The following is a 22,438-nucleotide window of genomic DNA, read 5'->3' as shown; positions in this document are numbered from 1 at the left end:
CGTGGTGGTACACTTCAGATGTCTGATTGATTGATTGGAGGATATTTTGCTTGATCCAATGTTCATAAAACAGGAAAATGACTTATAAAGTAAAATAATTGTATAAAATCCCAGTGACAGCATTTATTTCAACTTTATTATATAATTAAAGCAAATAAATGTATATTCATTTTTATACATTAATCTAGCAAAATATATTATTACAATGAACACTAGGGCTTAAAAAGTACTTGTCAAAACAGCCTGCTGCGAGTTAATACCATTTTAATTCTAGACAGACATGTTAACTATTTTAGGCTAGTTAGTGCCTTCTAATACAATGGAGCCATAACTGAATAAATATACTCTCCAACAGTGTGCTGAAAGTAGTGATTTACACTCAGGGAAGCATTTTAAATCAGACTCCTCCCCCTTCTATGCATCACTAAATTTTTATTACTTGTAGTATATTCTGAACTAGTAAATTTTAATAATACTTTAGTTCAGACTTTTAAAATACATTTTATATGATAATTTTAGTTTATTAGTTTATGAGTATAGTTAACTTGGCAATATTTGTCTCATGCAAATATTACTATAAAAACAAGCCAATTTCTTTTACTGATTGGTTTCCCAAAGCTTTCTAAAAAAAATAGTATTGTACAGACAAAAGTCTTTGGGTCTCAAGAGTCATGTTATAGTGACTGTAGGTTCTTTCTCACCCATTAGAGGACATTTCTTTGAATTTAGAGGTTCCTACAAAGGTACTCTTGCCTGGGTGACATGTATTTTCTTTGTAGAGCTACTCTGGTATTCCCCAGCTATACACACAAAGGAATAACTGGATAAAACTTGTTGATAACAACTAGACATCACACATTGTTTCTTTCATGAGCCATGAATAATGACATCAATCCTCTGCGTACATTAAGAAGCTGCTCTTCTTGCTATGGCCAAGAAAAAAAAATCACACTTTGGTAGTTTTACAGTGAAACTTTAAAATCTAATAAAACAGTAAAAAAAAAATCAAGATATTAGATACTATGAATAAAGATTATGTATCAGTGTTCATTCTATCCAGTTCACCAGGGTCCATTCCTAGATCTCTACAGAATTATGTGCTTATTACTGATATTTTAGATATATTTAGATGAATTTAGATGATCAGTTGCGAGAAGACCTCATCTTTTAAACCCCAAATCAATGAAATTTATTTTTTACTTTCTTCCTTTAAATATTAAATCTATAGTCTGGAGAAGAACTTCAGCAAGAATCAATCAGTCTAGTTAGTTAGCTTATGTGCTTTAAGCTGAACTGGCTTAGCCACACATCCTGATCCTCTGCTATATATCAGCATACTAGTTCTATTAAAATTTAATAAAAGTGTATTAAAATATCCTGTATCAAAGGTTAGTACTAAAATACATACAGAAATGCCTCCACCTTTGAGAAAACACCAAAGGCATGTTCACTTGGAGAAGTACCTTTAGACACCTTCCCCCCTCCCCAACCCCTGACTGCAGTTGCTGGTCTACTAGACCTTTGGAAAGCCAGCTACTTTAATCCCCAAATCTAAGGAAATGAAGTCTTGTCCAAGTAGACAATAGTTCTTTCTGGGTAGTTCTGCCTGACACAGGACTTCAGAAGACACATCAGGACTGTTGCAGTGCATCGTACTTAGATGCATACAAAGAAATCATGCTTCTAGCTTATTTTTAAATTTCTAAATCCATCTTTTCTTAGGAGACAGACTCATTATTTAAATCACCCCTATTTTTCTACTGTAAATTTGCTCCCATTTTAATTTTAAAAACTTAAAGAACTAAACCCCAGTGGGGCTAAAACTGGCTTCTCTCAATCCAAAAAGACAGAAGAAAAACCTGTGGAAGAATTTCCCATTTAAATATATAAAAGCATGACTGATCATTCCATTTGAAGAACCCAAACTAGATAGCTGATTTACCATTTCCTTAAGAAGTCTGTCTTGCAGCATTTTCATGTTTTCTTTCATCAAACACATCTGTGAATAAATAATTTCCCCCATGAAATTTACTATAAAATTTTCACAGCAAAAAGACAAGTTAGACTGACTAATATTGAGATTATATATAAAAATATAAAATTTATACCTCAGATGTAAAAATAGTTTCTTCATAATCAGTGTTGTAGAAGACATTCTTTTCCAATGAAGCTTTTAAAAGGTGAAGTCTAACAAATAGAATAATGAAAGTTACCTTTGTATTTTAGTTAACAAATTAAATTGCTATAACATAGTATATATAATTTTAATTTTAAACTATTGTAATAAAATCTAACGTTATAGATTCTAATCATTAAGAATGTCATACTAACCTCTGCTGTTCACTTTTATGATAGGCACTGAACTTCTGAAATACCTTTTCCCAAAAGCCCTAAATTTCAAAATACAAAACTGATTATAGTAAATTACGACTAAAAATTAAAACTTAGCAGAATTTACTATATATTATTCCTAATTTTAAAAACTTGGCTATATGCTAAGAATATTGCAGATGTCCTATACTCGTACGGCTAAAAAAAAAAATTGAAAGCAAACTCTTTCAGACTTTCTCCTTTATTATCGAAGGTATTCATCATAAACTTTATATATATATTTACTGAAATATAGTTGATTTACAGTGTTTCAGATGTACAGCAAAGTGATTCAGTTATACATACATATATATATATTTTTTTTCAGATTCTTACAAGATATTGAATATAGTTCCCTGTGCTATATAGTAGGTCTTTGCTGTTAATCCATTTTATATACAGTAGTGTGTATCTGTTAATCCCAAATTCCCAATTTATCCCTCCCCCGCATCATAAACTTAAGTCTGTATTTTTAGTGTATGTATGTATATGAAACTAACTAACTAAAAATCTAAGATTAAATTATGTTCTAAAAAACAAAAACATTTATGGTGTGGTCTACAAGCAGAAGGTTAACAGAAGTTTTCCTGAGTGTAGCTCTTTAAAAATGAGGTTTTAAAATTATTTTTAAACTCTTAAAAGCACAAACCACAAATTCCTTCTCCAAATCTTTTAAAGACTGTGAATCTTTTTCAAAATTCTCCAGCTCCTCTATGATGATGAGTTGGAATTTGTCAAGTTTTTTGATCCTATTAAAGAAACAAAAAGATTATTTTTTTTAATGATAGCACTTATAGCACAGCACTTGGAATATTTCAGAAGGGATTTTTAGCACAGACCTATACTCCTGAATCTGATGGTCCACTGTTTTTATATGTTGTTGAGCCGTTTTCCAAGACTGTTTAGTAAAATAATCCATCATTTTGTGGCGGATCTGAAAAATACTCATTTTTAACTTGAAAAATCTTTACAAAATAATAATCTAACCAAGACTATATTAAGGCCAAAGCCTTTTCCATGAAATATAAATACCTAAGAAGAACTTAGAAAAGTGAAAAATTAAAAACTCAGTGATCTCAACTGAAGTGTTAATAAATAAGCTCAGAGCAGGGCCTAGTTCCACCAGGAAGGCTCTGAGTGAGGGTTGGAATTGGTAATTACTTTCATAAGTACATGACATTCTACATTTACAAAAATGCTAGTGATTATAATTCTCTTCAGGAACACAGCGTAAGAGCCACACTCAAAGTTATTTATTACCATTTTTCATAAAAACATATATTCGCAGCTAGTCACAGATGTGTAACAGAATATATGAATCAGGGCTTCTCTGTTTAGATGAGACTGACCTTGGATAAATCAAATCAAAACAAAAGAAATATACAGAATCTTAAATAATTTCAGATTTTACCCATGAAGAGATGAAAAAGGCAAAGAAGAGATAGGGCTGATAACCTGTGCAGAAAAATATCTTAACAGGAGGGCAAAAAGAACTGCCTACTCTAAATATAGGCATGTGAGAAAAAGAGATAGGTGGAGAAAACAATAATAATTAAAAATTATTTTAGAAAGTGTTTTTGTAGGAGAAAACAATAATAATTAAAAATTATTTTAGAAAGTGTTTTTGTAAACATCACCTCGTTGGAACCTCAGTAACTAAGGATATGTAGGTACAGAACTGGTGAAACAAAGTGAAATGGATTTCTCTGAGGCTGCTCATCCTCTATACTTTAATATAGTACCCTCAACAAGCAGTCACTGCTGTGGAGATTAAAGAATGTATTAAAAAGACTAGGCATGAAAAGAAAATCGTTCAGAAAAAAAAAAGAAAATTCACAGAAGACTCAAAATGTTAAACTGAAAAGGAAAATAGGACAAAGAGAACCCATAGAAAAAGAAAGAATACAAGTAATGCACAGATTTTAGAAAAGGAACTGGGCTCATGAGATAATAAGGCTTTTCGCCTAGGAATCATTCCAATTTTTCACCAGTACATGAGGAAAGGTGAGTTCACGAAGAAGTGTTTTGTTGCCAAAGGGTCAAACTGACAGTCTAGTAGAAAGTGTGCCATATTGTCATGTTATTGGGTGCAAATATAAATCATAATTTAAAGAATGACAACTCACATGAACTTTCCTCCTAAATTCTGTATTGAACTCCTCACACATCGTCCCTATACCTGAAATTTCAGTTTCCCAGTTCTCCCCAGGAATACAAAAGTCATTTGTTGATAATGGAGATAAACTTTCAGACACTAAAAAATGAAGACAATCAGCCAAAATTAAGATATGCATTGTTATAAATTCAGCATTATTTGTCATGAGGCTGCGAACAAATCTATCTTATTTTTAGATTCTATATGTAATCTAAGGATTATAAAATCAAAGACAGACTATATTTTTCATTTAAAATATTATTTTGACTTAACTAAAAAAACCTTCTGGCATGGGAATTAAGGCAGAAACAGTAACATTAAAATAGAACATACTTGGACTGATTTTTAAAAAAAACTAGTTCTTAACTACTACATTATTAACCCAAGTATTTAGTGACACACTCATCTATCAGTAAATTCATACTCTAGTAAAACTTGTCTGTGGTAATCAGTGATAGAATGATAAGGGAGATTTATGAGTAAAAAGACCCTTACTATAACATTATTCAGGTAAAGTGAACTTTGTGATAAAGCATTATCCTTCTTGGATTTATACAAAGTTCTCTTTACAAAGGAATTTGTTTTGTGAGTAGAACCACTCAAGATCTAAGAAACCATTTTCAAAAATAAATGCATTTTGACATAGGCATTTGCTCTACCTACCTTTCCAAGTGTGATGATCTGCACCTTCTCCTTTAGACACTTTCTTGGGAAGCAAGTTTGCTCTTTCTTCTTCTTCTTCCAATTCTGCTTCACCAGGATTACTTAGATTGTCTTCTATGTACATTCGTTTGCGACTAAGATGTTGTGTAGGGCCTTAGAAACAGTTAAAAAGTAATTAACAGTGCTACAATCTTAATTACAAATACCTAATATATACTTGCTTTTATAAAAAAGGCCTTTGTTTCCATTATCTGTATAGTTTTAGGTAACTGTGCATTAAATTCTATTGTACTTACTTTCATTTTAACATTAACTAAATTGACTTAAAATATATAATTTCCTCAGATGAAATTTTACAGCAGTATTTTGGTGATTAACACGTTTTTTAAAAAGCAAGTCTTTGAATACAAACCTGATACATGAGTGGAGTCATAGGACATGCCACACCATATTTTCCCTCTTCCTTCACTAGACATGGATAATGGAGATGCTGAATGACTTTCCTAAAGTATATATCAGAAATAGGAAAAAATATTCTGTAATTACTCTTGGATTCACCTTTGACCATCTTTCTCAAACTCTAAAGACAGTAAACTGCAAATGCTATCAATTCCTTTTTTTCAGATTGTTTTGTTTCTATACCTTTTTATGTCTCATACTACCATACATTTACCTAAATTCTTATGTTAACCTCAATCTTAAATTACAGCAATAGTTTTGAGCTGGCTTTTTTAAACTACTCCTACTTTTCAGTTCTTCCTTATTAGGATTTTGATTTCTTTATTTGAGTCAAGAAATGGGAAGCCATAGAAAAGAAAAGTCTAAACTAGTTCTTTCAAGCCGTATCTTTAAGCCATATCTTTGTCCTCTAACCTTATGTCTTACTGTTTCAATACACAAGTTTGTTGTTACAGTCACATTAGTCTTTTTCCTGTTTTATGAAAATGCATGTCCACTTCCGGTAGCCTTTCTGTACTTAGGTTACTGCTGCTTCTCCAGTCAGTCTGTATATATACCAACCTATCCACTTAGGTCCAGGTCAAAACCCAGCCCACTCCAAGCTGTAAAATTCTACCTTAACATTCTGTATTTTACAGGTTATTAAAATATTTTTGTTGAAGGATTGGTGGACTTCTATAGTGGAAAAAAAGCTCACCCAAATTCCTGTATGATCATGAAACCAGAAAGTCCTAATTATAAATATGTCAGTGGTTTAGCAGTGATAGCCTATTTAAGACCATCTCATTTTAAAAATTTCAACTCCTTTTCTATGATCAAACCATCCTACATATTTTAAACATCACATTTTCAGATAATAACCGTTAAAAAATACTAAATTATTATAACTATTATTAAAGGCCCATAATCTGATTCTTATAAGAACCAACTTAGTATAAGGAAAGCTTGACAGATACACTACCATATATACCCCTCTTTTGCTTCAAATATGATTTTCATATGTGGAGGTTCAATTTCCATAAATTTTTTCTGAACTGTAACTGCTTACATCTGAATAGCTGTTGCAATTTTTGTATTTCCTGTATAAGTACACTCCTCCCTCAGTATCTGCGGGGCCAATTCGGTTCCAGGACCCTTACAAATATCAAAATCCACTGATGCTACCGTCCCATATATAAAATAGTGATCCACAGTTGGTTGAGTCCACAGGTGTGGAACCGATGGATATGGAGGGCCAACTGTACCACAGAATTTATTTTGTTTCTATTCACAATAGTATTATTCTTAACTGGGCTATGAATGAACAAGACACACAGAAACCCAAAGGAAGTTAGAAAACTAAAGTAAGAAAAACACAACAACATTAAACCAAACTACTTAAATTTTGAGGGAGTAACTCATTCCCTACTAAAACTCAACACCCATTCATAACTGAAAAAAAGGCACTTAAACAATTAGAACTTTAATCTGATAACAAGTATCTACCAAAAACTATCGATAAGCATGCATGCTAGCATGGTATCTATTTAGCACTGCTCTACAGGTCATAGTAACCTTAAAAATGAAAAGACCATGCAGTATAAGGACTGGAAGAGAAAATGCAAAAATTACCATAAAAAACAGTTTATGATTATCTATATTCAAAATACAAGAGAATCTAGGCAGGCGATTATGAGAGAATTTGCCAAGGGTGTGGGGACATATAAAAATCAATAGTGTTTCTACACAAAAGCAAAAAGTTAAAAATCCAGAAAACAATTGTTTTAAAGTTTTTTTTTTTTTACATACAGTAAAGAAAAAGGCCCATAAAACACTGCAGAAGTACAACTTTCTTTGTGGAAGATTTGACACAACTTTGTTGGAAATAAGACCAAAAAGTAGAAAAATGAAATATGTCGATGAGAAATCTCAGTAACGATACTGGGAAATGGCAATTCTTCCCTTACACAAATTTTATTGGACAAGTATAGGGCCAAGAGAATTTAGAAGCAGAATGAGATGAGGGTGAGGATGGCGGTGGTGAAACCCCTGTAAGCATAAAACTACACTAATTGAAGCAATGTTGTATTAGCTCGAAGATAGGCACTGTTCTATATTCTACTGGCCAAACAGCTGACCCATGTGGTTGCCAAGGCTGTGACCAGACTGGCATCACAAATGATGGAGAAAGGAGGGGTATCCAATGCATGATGTTGCACTAATTCACTAGCCATATGCAAAGAGGAAGCCTAGGAAGATGGAAAACCTCAAAGTTAAAACTAACATTTGTACAAGAAAGGAAAATATTTTTATGACAATAACTGAGGGAAGGATTTCTTGAAGAACAAAAGATTGGTAAATTTCATTACATCACATTTTGATTTAACTAAGTGAAAGACCGCTACATACTAGAAAAAGAACGTCTGCAATGTATATAACCAATAAAGAATTAATCTCCAGAATATAGTAAGAACTCCTACAAATTTATAGGAAAAATCAAACTATGCAATTTAAAAATTAGAAAAAACACAATTTACAAAGTGGCCAAAAAATATGAAAATACTCACTGATGCTGTTAATCTGAAAAATGCAAATTAAAGTCAGACACACTTTACACTCATCAGATGGGCAAAAAACTGTAGAAAAATGGGCACTATCACATAGCATTGTTGGAGAGTGTAAGCTGGTACAACTAATTTATATAGCAAATTTCCAATACCTAATTAAGAGTCAACAGTAAATGGGAAACACAGTGTCTCCTGTAAATGTCCAGCCAATAAATATGTTACAATTAAAATTCCATCTAGCACAGATAGCATCAAAGTAGGTGGGTGGGGATGACCTAAGGTGTTGAGATTTGCAAGATGGGATACTAAAGGGAGAAAGGATTCAAGGAAAGGAGGGATGATAGAGCAATACTGAGAAAGGACCATGGGATGATGGTCTAGTGGGAAATGGTTTCAAATTGTGGTCTGCAGAAATTAAGAGTCTTGCAAAGGTGCTTTTGGGGGGTTATCAGAGAGGGAGGGAGGTGTGTAGGCGACAGTTTAGACCCATCTGCTTTAAATAGCATAACTGCATTTTTATTTTTATGTTTGGCACACTGAAGGTTTCATATAAGATTCTGTTTGGCAATCAGTTCTGTAGCTTTATCACTACTTCAAAATTCTCCAAATTAAGCCTTCTATACAGCCCAAGCCAAGGAGGTGAGGTGGGTTTTGTAAACTGGTACCAAAGTACAAACAACTTAAAAAAAAAAAAAAGCAGAATTCAAACTACAAACTACTCCTCATAGACATTATATTTTTATCTACACTCCCTCACTTTGACCCATAATTGATTCCTTTCTCTAATACCTTTTTAAAAGACTTTTGAGCATATGTATGTATTTTATTAATAAGAAATGGTACATATAATAAATGAGCGGCAGAATAAAGACTTTTTCAATATACCATTATGTTAATATTCATGCCATTTAACTATTAAAGTTCCTTTACAAATCTGTAAAGCAAATGCTATAGTCATACTGTTTTCAACTATATTCTTTGTCAGTTTGCTTTGCCAACTTGTGATTTAGTAACTAAAAGGTTACAGACTTCGAGTTATGGTGAAACCGGAAAGAAGCGCCTGTGTTGCAGGAATAAGCCTGTTCCAATCTAGGAAATGTAGTTCTGACATGTAGACAAATAAGCAGTACCTCTTTGGAAGTGACTGTTCCTATCACAGAATTCTTATCAGTACTCTGTACTTCTCATACCACTACATCTTTCTCCTGTGTGTATCAGTCTGTTAGTTCACTGAGGCTGTTTTACTTATTGGTAGGTTCCTTCTCTCCCCCAGACCAAACTCAAAACCTTAAATAGACAAGCACTGTACATTTGATTAAGATTAGAGGCAAATGATTTACTCCCTTCAGGTATATCTAATAAAGGAAAAAATATATATACATTATTTCCTTACCAAAAAGAATGATCGTGGAATTGGTGAGCAACTTTCTCTTGTACATAGTAAATTCTTCTCACTGTTCTTGGGTGACTTTACTGGACTTCCATCTCCACTGTTTAAGGATTCAGGTGATGAAATTTTTGGATAAGGTGATACTGATTTTGTTATACAGCCATAGTCCTGAGAAAAATCCCTTTCTGTTATTTTCTCTATACCTATATTGCCTCACAAAACACAAACAAAAAGAGATGGCAGGTGTTAATCACTGACATCTTTAGAAATAGTATTATTAAATTCTAAAAAATACAGTAATTTATCAAATCCTCAAATCTTAGCTGTATTTAGAAAGGATAAATGTTCAATAAATCAAGATAAAATTAAGTGTAAAATATTTTTATAAGACTTTGAATAATATTAATGTCTCAATTTAAAACAAAATTGTAACTATAAGAACTTTCAAAACATTTTCAAACACAAATATCTGTAGTATGGGCTGCACTATAATGATCAACCTAATTATTATCTTGAGTTATTTTGACAGCAGTACTGATATATATTAAAGTCACAGAATTTTATGGTTAGAAATGGCTTGGGAAATCATCTGGTCTACATCCTTTATATATAGATGAGAAAATTCATGGCTGAAATAAGTCTTAGTATAAATGAATTCTCAGACAGTTTTCAAATCAAATCAGGGCATGTGCATCTGTCTTCTAAGTGTGTGCTTATCTGAGATGACAGTGGTCCCAAGCATTATGAAAATATTCTAGAAAAGAACAAAGTAGCTACTTTAGAGGAAATGTACATTAACTGGTGTTGAATGGTCTTGAATTTTAGCTAAAATGACAGACACTTAGAAATGCTTTAAAATAGCCATAAAGGGAAATGAAAAATATACTAAAAGTAGAAACTTATTCTTATAGTTTCTATACTAGAAAAATATATACATATGCCAGAGCTCCAAAGAATAAATTTTCTCTTTCCCAATTATTTTTAAATAAAAGCAAAACTTCAGTTGTTTATGAAGATAATCCACTACAGCTCCAAAGATTGACCATGATATTCCTTGGAGAATTTTGTCAATGAAATGTAAAAATGAGAAAATAGAAATCCCCATCATTATTTCCCTCTTATTAAATATATTTTGAGCTAAAAACATAAGTGTTTATTCAAGCTTTCACATTATAATTTTTAAGTATACATTAAATATTTTCTATATTGAAGCATTTGGTCTTTAACTTCCTAACATGTAAAACTTCAGTGTCATAGTAATATTGTTCCCAAGTCTACTTAGCAAAGACCAAGTTACTAGCATTAACTAGTTTAAAAATGAAGTTTTGACTACTGAAAATCTTAAAACATATCCCTCAAAATTAGTCTTCAAATTGTATTTTCACATAATTAGTTATAAAAGAAAGTTACTGAACATTCAACTAAAAGAAAAAAATGATACTGACATCTCATTACTTCTATAGATGACGGACTCCCAGATAAAGTTACAGGAGATAGATCAAGGTTATTATCTCTTATAGTATCTTTCAGTAGAGGTGAGTTTTTCCATTCTTTTGATACATCCTCTTGTGTTTCGGCAGTGAAGGGATTCTGCTGTTTCTTTGGCAGTTTCATGGTTTTGCGTCTGGAATGGATCTTCTCCTAAATGTATTGATATCTTTCAATTATACTCGAATACAAATAACTTATACTTGGACACATAAAACAATTTAATTAAATTACATTGAATTATTTATTAAATGCCTTGTATCACTACATACAGGCATAACAGGGGCCTCAACATGAGTAGTGAAAGACCTTCTAATACACAAGAAAGCATATGACAAATTCACAGGAAAATATTATAGACTATAATAAATATCCTAATAGATACAAATAAAATGCTATGACGGTTCAAAAAAGATGATTTCCAGTTTAGGGAAACCAGAAGGAATTCCCCGATTTCATGGTACTCAACATGCTCAGGAGTTTGTAAAAGAAGATGGCAAGGGAACATACTGAGAGTATGGAGGACGACTGATATGAGCAAAGGTAGCGAGAAGCACAGCTCTTGTTTGGCAGTCACAGGTTATTCTATTTGAATGGTACAGTTCTGTGTATATACTGGGGAAGTGAGAAAATAAGCTTGGAAAGGTATTTTGGTGTTTTGAATGTCTATTTGGAGATTTTCAGGGTTTTCCTTTGAAGAAGGTAAGATGAGAGGTGGCTTGGTAAGATTTACCTAATTATTTCCATAGTAAATTAAAGTAGGAAGCGATAAGAAAATGTGGAGGTAAGTTATGAAGTCCTTAAGTTCTTCCAGGTAAGAGATAACAGAGGGTGATGGAGGTTTAATGATTTAAAATGAGAACAAAAAAACAAAAAACAAAACAAAAAAGAACAAAAAATAATAGTAATAAAATGAGAACAGTGTAATGATCAGAGACCTGCCAGACTCTTTTGAGTTCAAATCTTTTTTTTTTTTTTTAACCTTTTCCTAGCTGTGTGACCTTGGGTAAGTTCCTTCATCTCTCTAGAAGTCAGGGGTGAACAGAGGTGGGGCAGGGTATGGAAAGAACCTCAGATCCAATATTTTTGCTTTTATTCAAGAAAAAGATCCACAGCTTCCCAACAGTCTGTAGTTTCTTGAAGCATAATTTTGGAAAGACCAAGTACTTCTCTAATTCAAAGATATTAAAGTTATAATTTTACTAGAGTCAAACATCTCTTTTGTAACAATAATGCCAACTTATTATAAATTTTAACATTATATTGCCTAAGGATCAATTTTTAGAATTGTTATATAAGTTTTCTCATATAAAAAGAAGTGACAAGATAAATCTGACATTCTTACAAAAATATATTCTATATTTAATATTTTAAAAGGCTTTTAGAAACTATTAATCTGAATTGTATCTATTTACCTTTACTATCTCTTTAAATGAATGTGAAAATTCTTGTTCACTCTCTGATTCTGAATTTGAGAGATCTTTATAATTTTTTTTGGTTTCTGCGGCTCGTCGTGGAAGTCTCATTCTCCCCTCTGGAACTGTCTCATCTACCTTTTTGGTGATGTTTTTGTTGGGTGTCTTTTAGGAGAAAAATTCCTGAATATATTAGATCAATATTTTGAGATACAAGCTATTTGCTACAAAATTGGCACTGTGACAAGATCTGTATATTTGTAGGAATAAAAAGATTCCTGATTAATACTTTTAAAATGACTGGATTTTATCTTTCCATTTCAAATATATCTTTATCACCTTTTTATCCTTATCATTAAAGCTCTGTGAGGCCTGATATATATTACATAACTAAAGTAAGAGAGAGAGAAAGGAAAAGATATCAAAAATACCTACAACCACAGAATAAAATAGACTTAAAACAAGTCAACATGATTCAAAAAGGCAGAAGGTAGAAGTAAGTGTGCAAAGCTTGGAACAATTATAGAAAACAAGGAACTGATAACAAGGATAAAATTAGGGGACAAATGATATTTTTTCATTACAAGGAGAAAAATAATTTTAAAGGGATGTTTGAACACAGACTTCCTGGTTTTACCATTTTAGATCTTGGCTGTCCCCTTTCCAAAGATGGTCCTGCAATTCAAGAAAATAAGGTTAAATTTTTCAAATAGATAAGAACTGCCATTAAAATTTGTTAGAATACTTCTGCATGTAAGTTAAAATCATAAAAACAATAAGAATATACCTTTAAATTCATTCAAAATTTTAAGTTTCAAGATAAGACTAAACTGACATTGATAAATTGTACAGTATAGTTTGGTACAACATGAATTACCAATTTCCATTCTCCTTTATTTTATAGTATACACTTTTAAACATACAATATGTAACATACATTATAAAGTTACACCCATGAATCTACCATTCCACTAAGAACCAGATTATGAATAATACTGAATCTACTTTGTGTACTCCCTCTTACACGATCCTCCATATCCCCTCTGCCAAAAGGTCATCGCTATCCTGAAATCTGTTTCTTAGTCACTTGCTCTTAAAGTTTTACTTCACAGATATATATCCCTAGACAATATAATGAACTTTGTAAAACAGTATCACATTATATGAAATATTCTATGATTTGGTTTATTTTTCACCCATCATTATGTTTCTAAGATTTACCCATATTATTAAGAGTTGCTTCAGTCCCTATTCCCTTTTTTGCATTTCCAGGACAATTTCCTCTTTCTAAATATTCACTGAAGCCTAAGAACTGGGCTTATCCCAGCCAAGGAAATAATAATGAATTGGGATTATCCAAGGTCTTCCTGGCAATAAACCAGCTCGTACATACTGGCTGTCATTCAACCATAAAAACAAAACAATTCACTCAGAAGTGTTCTATTTTAAGAGTATTTACTGACTTCAGTATTCTAACCTTTAATAACTTCCCATGTCATAAATGTCTTTACTTATACATCTTCCTACTAGACTATAAGGTCCCTGAGAGTATGTGAATCTTATCATGTTTCTCCTTGGCTTATAACACACTGCTTCAAAGTCCACACACTGTGACTAGACCCAGCCACATTTTTCAACATTTTGCCACAAGTCTGATCTACATTCCAACTACCCTGATACTGCACTTCCTAAGTACACTATGCTATTTCCTACTGTCTCTTATATATATGATAATCCTATTACTTCTCTTCCTCATGTATATGATTGAACTCTCATCTGTTTTCAAGATTCAGCCTCATTTCTAAACACACGCCAAAGTTCATTTCCTATTTCCTCTATTTTTACTTCTTTTTAAGCCATCGTTCCCTCCCCCAGCTCCCACAGGTCACTAACAATTATTTTTATCCTGAAAGAAAATAAAAACTGATTCCTTAAAACAAATATAAAAGCTCAGAGTTATGTTACCTTCTTTTAAAAATGGAATATATAAAATCTCTGTGGTTTAGTAAACACTGAAATTTATCTAAGCTATGAAAATGGCCATTATGTCTAGCCAAAAATGCATACCTCAAACTCTTCTTGTCCAGCTACTTCAAGAAGCAGAAGACTTATGCTGGGAAAACATTTTATAAAAGATTTTGGCAAAAATATTTCTGTAAGAAAATTGTTTTCCTTTCAATAAATTTTTATTGCATCTATATGAATTCCTAAAAAGCAGAGAGTGGGGTGTTGTCCAAGCTTTGATTTTGTTTACAGTGCTGGGTTCATAAGTACTTAATACATTACTCACTGTAATTAGCTAAATAACTGAATAGTAGGCCATGAGTAGAGAAATGATGAGAGTGTGTCATGAACCAAAGATTATGATAAACCATATTTTGTGTCCCTAAAGATTCCAATAAAAAAGAAATTTAAATATAACCATATTACCAAAAATAATAAAAACCGCTGTAGCATTTTGGTGTTTTTACTTTCATATTTTTCCTATTCAAAACAGTATGTAATTATAAACACTATCTACATAACAAAAACACATTTATCAACCAACAAAGTATTTCATACAGTTGAAACGGTAAAATCATTTACAGATTTCTCTAAAAAGTGATTTCTTACTTGATTTCCCACTTTTATGTTTCTTCACATTTTTATTTCTGCTGTAGTCTATTAGCTGTGGTTTTGATTTTGGTTCTCTTAGCCAGCTAATATCGGTCTTGCTGTCATCACATTTGTATTCTGTGTCACTATCACTAAAGAGATTTTTCTTTTTGTGATTAGTTACAGTCTATAAAAACAAAAAAACACAATCCTTGTAATAGATGAAGGAATCTGGCTTATTATATGTCATACAAAGGAAGTTAAACCAAAAAATAAAAAAACCCACCAAAAAACTCAGAAAAACTAACTTCTCATTTTTTTAGCACACTAAATCATCTATCTGGCATTAAGGACCTACCCAATAAAATCACTCAGAAACCCAGATCAGAGGTTGAGATTTATATTTTGCTGTCAATGTTGCTGTTAATTAAAAGTTAAATCAAAACAGCTTACTTCATAGAGACAAAACCTAATACCATTGAAGAGAGTAACTAAGGTTGTCATATTTTCTATTACTAGATGATTACAAATAGCTCAGACACTATAGGAAAAGTCAAAATAGGAACATGGATAATCTCCAGAGTAAAAAAAAAAAAAAAAAAAGTGATCCAAATATTTTTGTTTTTCAGTTCTGAGATAATCTTTGGCATTGAAAAATTAGTAAAAGAAATACTGATTTTAATAGACACATTACGATATTATAACTTACTCTTTTATCTTTTGTTTTGAGAGAAGGTTCAAGTTCATCATGATTCCTTAAACCTAACCTTAAACAAAAATATGCATTAATTTAAATCTTAATTACTTGTTTTTTTAAGGTAGCATGCAACTGGACAGTTAGACCTGGGTTTTCTGCCTTAACTCTTTTACTACGTCCCTATATAAATGTGGCCAAGTCACTTATTCTCTCTGACCTCAGTTAATTATAAAGTAACAAGGTTAGATGAAAAGACTAGAAAAGACTAAGTCCTTTCAGCTTACAACTAATATTAAGTGTACAGAATCTGCAAATCAATTTTAGAAGTAAATGCTAAAATAATAGAATAATAGTAGTTATGACAGCATTTTTATTCTCTCTTTTGATATGTTAAAATGTCAAACTGGGAGGAAATATTTAAGAAAAAGAACAACTGAGAAAACTGTATTTTAAACTGATCCATCTAATTATAATAAAAATACCTACAATGTCACTGAACTATCCACGCAGGTTTCTCTAGCTGTAGTTTGAAATTCTTGGATCTATATTTTGAATAAGCATTAAAAAAATTTTTAGTGTTAAAAGAAGGTAAACAACAATTAAATTAACATAAAAATCTTGTTTCTATAACTTCATGTAAGATGTGACAATAAAATTAATCTTACTAAAATGTTTTTATATTTAAGAAGAAAGCTAATAATATAAACTATATTAAAAACAAAATAAGATTAAATATGTTGCATCAGTAAAGAAAGTGAATTTCTTGTTGCCCCAGTTACTCATTTTTCTCTACTTCAGTCCAAAAGATTTGAAAGAAAACCAAAAATACCTAGGTTGGTACCAAATAAATTTTGAAGAATTTAATAATATATGTTAAAATATTTTAAAGCATATCTATAAGAGGATGGAAATTAGAAAACATGCTCTAATAACTGCATGGTAAATACAAAATAAATACTGAATAACTAAATACAAAATTTAGTATTTTGTACAAAATACAAAATTCTGATTTCTGGCTTACTCCAAGCTTTATAATAGGCTCATCAGCTCCATTCAAATTAAAATTGTAAACATCATTCCTGTAAAAATGAAGAGAAATATTAACTTCATTATACAACAAATACATTTATTGTCTTCAAATATGAAGAAAACTTTTAAGATTTATGAAAAATTACTTACAATGGGCATTCAGCAGTAACATTAACAAAAGTAGTCTTCAATTGTCTATAACTTTTTTTCTGAACCTTTTCCTAAATACAGAAGAAATTTACATAAAACCATTCAAACTTGTACATCACTTGTCAAACAAATAACAGATGCAACTAAATTTTCATATATTATCTAGTTGTGTTTCTATTAATATAAATTTCACATTTGTGAGTTTCTTTATAAACATCCACACTTTAAAAAATATTGACGACTTAAGTGTTAACTGAGAACATAATAGAAAGTATTGCAAATCAAATACAAACGATCCTTATATCTTTAATATTTATTGACATTACTGTACATAGGTAAATGACCTCACTGGTATTCTACAAGCTGAATTTAGTGATTCTAGGATCACAAAACAATCATGCTTCTACTTTTTCCCCCCAGTATCTCATTTGCTTTAAACTGTTAAATAGAACAATTTCAGGAGAGGCTAGGTTTATGTAAAATCTCATGTGAAAGAGACAAAATTGTATCAATCAACTAGTATTATTAGGGAAAGATGTGTGTACATTTATTCCTATAGCCCACTGCTCAAAGTATATTCAATCTGATCAAAAAGTAGGCAGAAAAGTTAAATAAAATTTTAACATACATAAGTGTGTAATTACGTTATTAAAGTAATTTAACTATAATTAGTACACAAATACCACTGAATGATTGATTACTGATCAGAAATAATTAGAAGTCTAATTTAATATCTGGAAGTTGGAAATATTAAAACTAAAATATTCATTTTAGTTGTGATTCATCTTCAATTTTATTATTTCTTTTGGCTGTTTTATAATAAAATAGTTTACATTATTCCAAAAAGTTTATCCTTCAATATTTTACTCCTCTAATCACTGATCTGACTTGTTCTTTCCAAAATGATTTTTACCATTGTTTAGATACATTTGCTCAATTCATCTTTTGCATGCCAGTGTTTGCTAAGTTTTACTGAAGATCCAAAAATGAGCAGATATTAAAGAAGATACGAAGGTCTTACTTATATAGGATACAAAGATGATTCTAAATAGTTGCATTCTAGTAGAAAACAGAAGAGAGAAAAAAAGAACTGCAAAGTTAATAAAAAGGTACAAAGACATTATTGCACAGATTCAGAATTCTTGCCCATTTGGATTTTGAGTTAGGGCACCTTAGAAAGTTTTCATAAAGAAGGTAGACTCTGAAGCAAGGCTTCCAAGGAGGAATAAAGTTTTGACAAGGAGAAAAGAGGGTGAAAGAACCTGGCGACTCGCTTCGCAGTTCTTTCCAAAGGGGGAAGAAAAAGAATAAACACTTAGGAAAGACACTTCAAGGAATCTCAATTTATTATGTTTCAGCTAAATAAGACATGTCTAGGGAACTAATTTTAGGAAATAAGACAGACTTTTAAGAGGTCTAGGGAGCCAGCTTAAGTCTCCACTTAATTCAATAAGGAGGAGAGGAGATATGGGGATATATGTATCCGTACAGCTGATTCACTCTGTTATAAAGCAGAAACTAACACACCACTCTAAAGCAATTATACTCCAATAAAGATGTTAAAAACAAACAAAAAGCAACAGAGACCAAAGAAGGATTCTCAATAAGAGAATGACATGATTGAAGCTGTGTGCTTTGGAAAGTAATAAAGCTAGTATTGAATGTAATGAATGGATTGGCACAGAGAAAATACTAGAGACAAAAAGAATTACATGAAGGATATTATAATAACCCAGGGATTAGAAATTAGAACTCAAAAAAATAGGAGTTGGCACAGGCAGGAGAGGGAAAACTCAAGAGGAACTTACAGAAGGTAAAGCTCAAAACTTGAAATTAACTGGAGATAACTGTGAGGAATAAATCAAAGATAACTGATATTTTAAACCTGGATGAATAATAAATGTTTTTAACAAAAATATGGACTTCAGGATGATCTTATTGTCAAGAGAGATGGGATAAGTTAGGAAAAAAATGGTACTGAATCATGTACCAAAAAGTAAAAATATCACACATGTATGTAAAAGAAGCATTTTCTTTGAAAAGCAGAACAGAAGTTTAGGGGGCTTTTCTGAGTACTTGCCACTAATCTGGTCAGTTGTTTAATCCATTTTTCAATATGCTGAAAACATTAAATCTACTTCCATCCTACTACTATTCTATTTTACTGTAAAGTCAAATATCATAGAGTTTGACTATACATTTGGTGTAGTTAAATACATGAAACTTACCTTACTGAGCTGTAGATCAGATTTGTTTGAAAAACCACTATAGAAAAGGTTTTGTCAAAATTAAAAAGGCAATTAAATGTCAGTAGAATGTTTTTCATAAAATCCATATTATATAAGGTAAAACATATTTGGATCACTAAGTCTACATTCAATATGCTACAAGTAACTGAAATGTGACAGTCCTAGTCTGATATTTTTGCAACTCCACACACAGTAAACAGCAACAAAAAAACTTAAGTCTAAGTTGAATCACTTATGCAGCAGGAGGTGCCAGACAATTTAAATGAATGGTTCTGCCATGAGAGTAATTTTTTTCATGCCATATAGAGTCAGAATTAACTTAAACATGAATTAACTACCTGGAAGCCTATAAAGAAACATTTTGTAATAAAAGAAAATCTTCAGAAGGACTGCAAACAAGGAATACATATATACAATACAAAATAACTCATTTCAGGTCATTTAAATTTCATATTTTATTAAGCAATATATGTAAATATATTTAGTCTTACTCATCACTAGTCTCAATAAATAACATTTCTAAAATGTCTATATCCTAAAGATTTATTTCTGAAATGGTATGCTGTATCAATATGGTGCTCTTGATACTTTATAAAATGTAGTCAGATACTAGAATGACTAATTTCAATTGTAGTTCCCTTTCTATATAATTTAAACAGATTCTATTTATAAAAGTAAATAAGTACCTGTGTTTTCTAATGGAAAGTTACATTATTTGGACATATGTTTAAAACTAACCTTAAAACTAGGTAAAATAATTTAGTTGTATCTCTCAGAAAAATATTCATTTCTAAATTTAAGAACATACCTGTCAATCAAAGACTCCTTTAATTTTCTTGTAGACTTTATGCCATCCTTTGGTTTGTATCTCTTATTAATTTGGCTTATCAAAGATTCTGCTGCATCAGTAAATCCTTTCCCTTTTGACTTTTCTCTCTGAAACAATTTGTTAGCTACTTAAAAACTCTACCAAGTTAACCTTCAAAGGAAAAAAAAGGCTGAAAAGAAAATTTAAGAAAAAAATCTGGTTCTATAAATAACTACAAAGAGAAATAAAAGGGGTCAGAAATTTTTTTTTAAAAAAACTTAATAAGTTTGCACCTTGTTAGGCATTACAACAACTTAGGAAAAGTCTTTTAACATATAGAAATGTGCAGAGTGCTTTGCAGCTATTAAAAAAAGTTTCTATCCATGGGGGAAAAAATCATAAAAAACTGAAGGAAACCAAAAGTTGGTTCTTTGAAAAGATCAATAAAATTGATAAGCCTCTAGCCAAGTTCATTAAGAAAAAATACAGAAATTACCAGTATCAGAAATGAGAGGCTATCACTATGGATCACATGGATAAATCACAAGGATAATAAAAAAATATTATGAACAACTCTATGCTCATGAATTTGATAACCTAGAGTAAATGGACCAATTCCTTGAAAGATAAATTCTACTAAAACTCACACAGGGAGAAATAAATCATGTGAATAGGCCTAATCTATTAAAGAAATTGAAACAATAATTAATACCTGCCAAAACAGAAAGCAACAGGCCCAGATGGGTTCACTGTTGAGTTTTATCAAACATTTAAGGAAGAATTATACAACTTTTCACAACCTTTCAGAAGACAGAAGCAGAGGGAGTACCTCCTAACTCACTGTATGAAACCAATATATCCTAATACCAAAATCAAAGGAATTACAAGAAAGGAAAGCTGTAGACTAATATTTCTTATAAACATAGATGCAAAAATCCTCAACAAAAAATTTAGCAAATTGAATACAATAACATATAAAAAGAATTATGTGCCCACAACCAAGTGGAATTCCAGGTATGCAATGTTGATTCAACATCTGAAAATCAACTAATATAATCCAGGTTGGGCTTCCCTGGTGGCACAGTGGTTGAGAGTCTGCCTGCCAATGCAGGGGACACGGGTTCGAGCCCTGGTCTGGGAGGATCCCACATGCCGCGGAGCAACTAAGCCCGTGAGCCACAACTACTGAGCCTGCACGTCTGAAGCTTGTGCTCCGCAACAAGAGAGGCTGCAACAGTGAGAGCCCGTGCACTGCGATGAGGAGTGGCCCCTGCTCGCTGCAACTAGAGAAAGCCCTCGCACAGAAACGAAGACCCAACGCAGCGAAAAATAAAATAAATAAATAAATAAATAAAATCCAGGCTAAGGAAGAAAAATCATATGATCATATCAGTAGATGCACAAAAGCATTTGATGAAATCCAATACCCATTCACAATAACAATTCTCAGAAAACTAGGAATGGAGAAGAATATCCTCACCTTGATAAAGAACATCTAAAAAAAAAAACTACGGCTAACATTATAAATTAATGGAGAGAAACTAGATACTACCACTAATATCAGAAACGAGGAAAGGATGTCTGCTCTCACCACTCCTATTCAACATCATTCTAGAAGTCTTACTAATGCCGTAAGACAAGAAAAGGAAATACACTACATACATATTGGGAAGAAAGAAATAAAACTGTCTTTGTTTACAGATGACATCACTGTCTATGTAGAAAACCTCAAAAAAATCAACAAAAATATCCTTGGAGCTAAAGAACAATTATAGCACAATTGAAGGATACAAGGTTTATATACAAAAGTCAGTCACTTTCTTATAAACCAGTAATGAACAACTGGAATGTGAAATTACATTCCACTTATATTAGCACCTCCCAAAATGAGATATTTAGGTATAAATCTAACAAAACATGTACAAGATCTATACGAGGAAACATGACTGATGAAAAATCAAAGACTATCTAAAAAAAAATGGAGAACAGATATATGTATATGTAAAACTGAATCACTTTTCTGTACACCTGAAACTAACACATTGTTAATCAACTATACTCCAATATAAAATAAAAATTTTTTTAAATAAATAAATGGAGATATTCCATGTTCGTGTATTTTAAGAAGCTCAATATTGTCAAGATGTCAGTTCTTTCCAACTTGATCTATAAATTCAATGTAATCTCAATCAAAGTCCCAGCAAGATATTTTGTGGTTATCGACAAAATGATTCTAAAATTTACAAGGAGAAGCAAAAGACCCTGAGTAGCCAACACAATATCAGCAGAGAAGAACAAAGTCTGAGGATTGACCCTACTTTAAGACTTACTGAAAAGACATTGAATACAATATAGTGTGGTATTGGTGAAGGAACAGACAAATAGAATAATGGAAAAAACAGAGAGCCCAGAAAGAGGCCCACA

General features: G+C 31.6%; 1 protein-coding gene across 1 annotated transcript in view; it reads right to left on the bottom strand.

Moving 5' to 3' along the window:
• Positions 1 to 224: 224 nt before the first annotated feature.
• The window catches only part of SYCP2 (synaptonemal complex protein 2), a 108,504-nt gene continuing 86,290 nt past the window's right edge, over positions 225 to 22,438 (bottom strand). Inside the window, 22 exon segments of the mRNA XM_060032888.1 lie at positions 225 to 926; positions 1,943 to 1,999; positions 2,109 to 2,187; positions 2,332 to 2,390; positions 3,020 to 3,119; positions 3,210 to 3,304; positions 4,497 to 4,624; positions 5,189 to 5,341; positions 5,601 to 5,691; positions 6,618 to 6,726; positions 6,887 to 6,945; positions 9,581 to 9,786; positions 11,029 to 11,224; positions 12,487 to 12,651; positions 13,124 to 13,161; positions 15,100 to 15,268; positions 15,791 to 15,848; positions 16,265 to 16,320; positions 16,800 to 16,857; positions 16,958 to 17,028; positions 19,186 to 19,222; positions 20,015 to 20,142. Of these exon segments, the coding sequence (XP_059888871.1) occupies positions 852 to 926; positions 1,943 to 1,999; positions 2,109 to 2,187; positions 2,332 to 2,390; positions 3,020 to 3,119; positions 3,210 to 3,304; positions 4,497 to 4,624; positions 5,189 to 5,341; positions 5,601 to 5,691; positions 6,618 to 6,726; positions 6,887 to 6,945; positions 9,581 to 9,786; positions 11,029 to 11,224; positions 12,487 to 12,651; positions 13,124 to 13,161; positions 15,100 to 15,268; positions 15,791 to 15,848; positions 16,265 to 16,320; positions 16,800 to 16,857; positions 16,958 to 17,028; positions 19,186 to 19,222; positions 20,015 to 20,142 (2,187 nt within the window). The 3' untranslated portion in view covers positions 225 to 851.

Source organism: Delphinus delphis, chromosome 15, assembly GCF_949987515.2.
Source record: "Delphinus delphis chromosome 15, mDelDel1.2, whole genome shotgun sequence".
In the NCBI taxonomy this organism is placed as follows: domain Eukaryota; kingdom Metazoa; phylum Chordata; class Mammalia; order Artiodactyla; family Delphinidae; genus Delphinus; species Delphinus delphis.
This window is presented reverse-complemented; position numbering and strand designations above follow the sequence as displayed.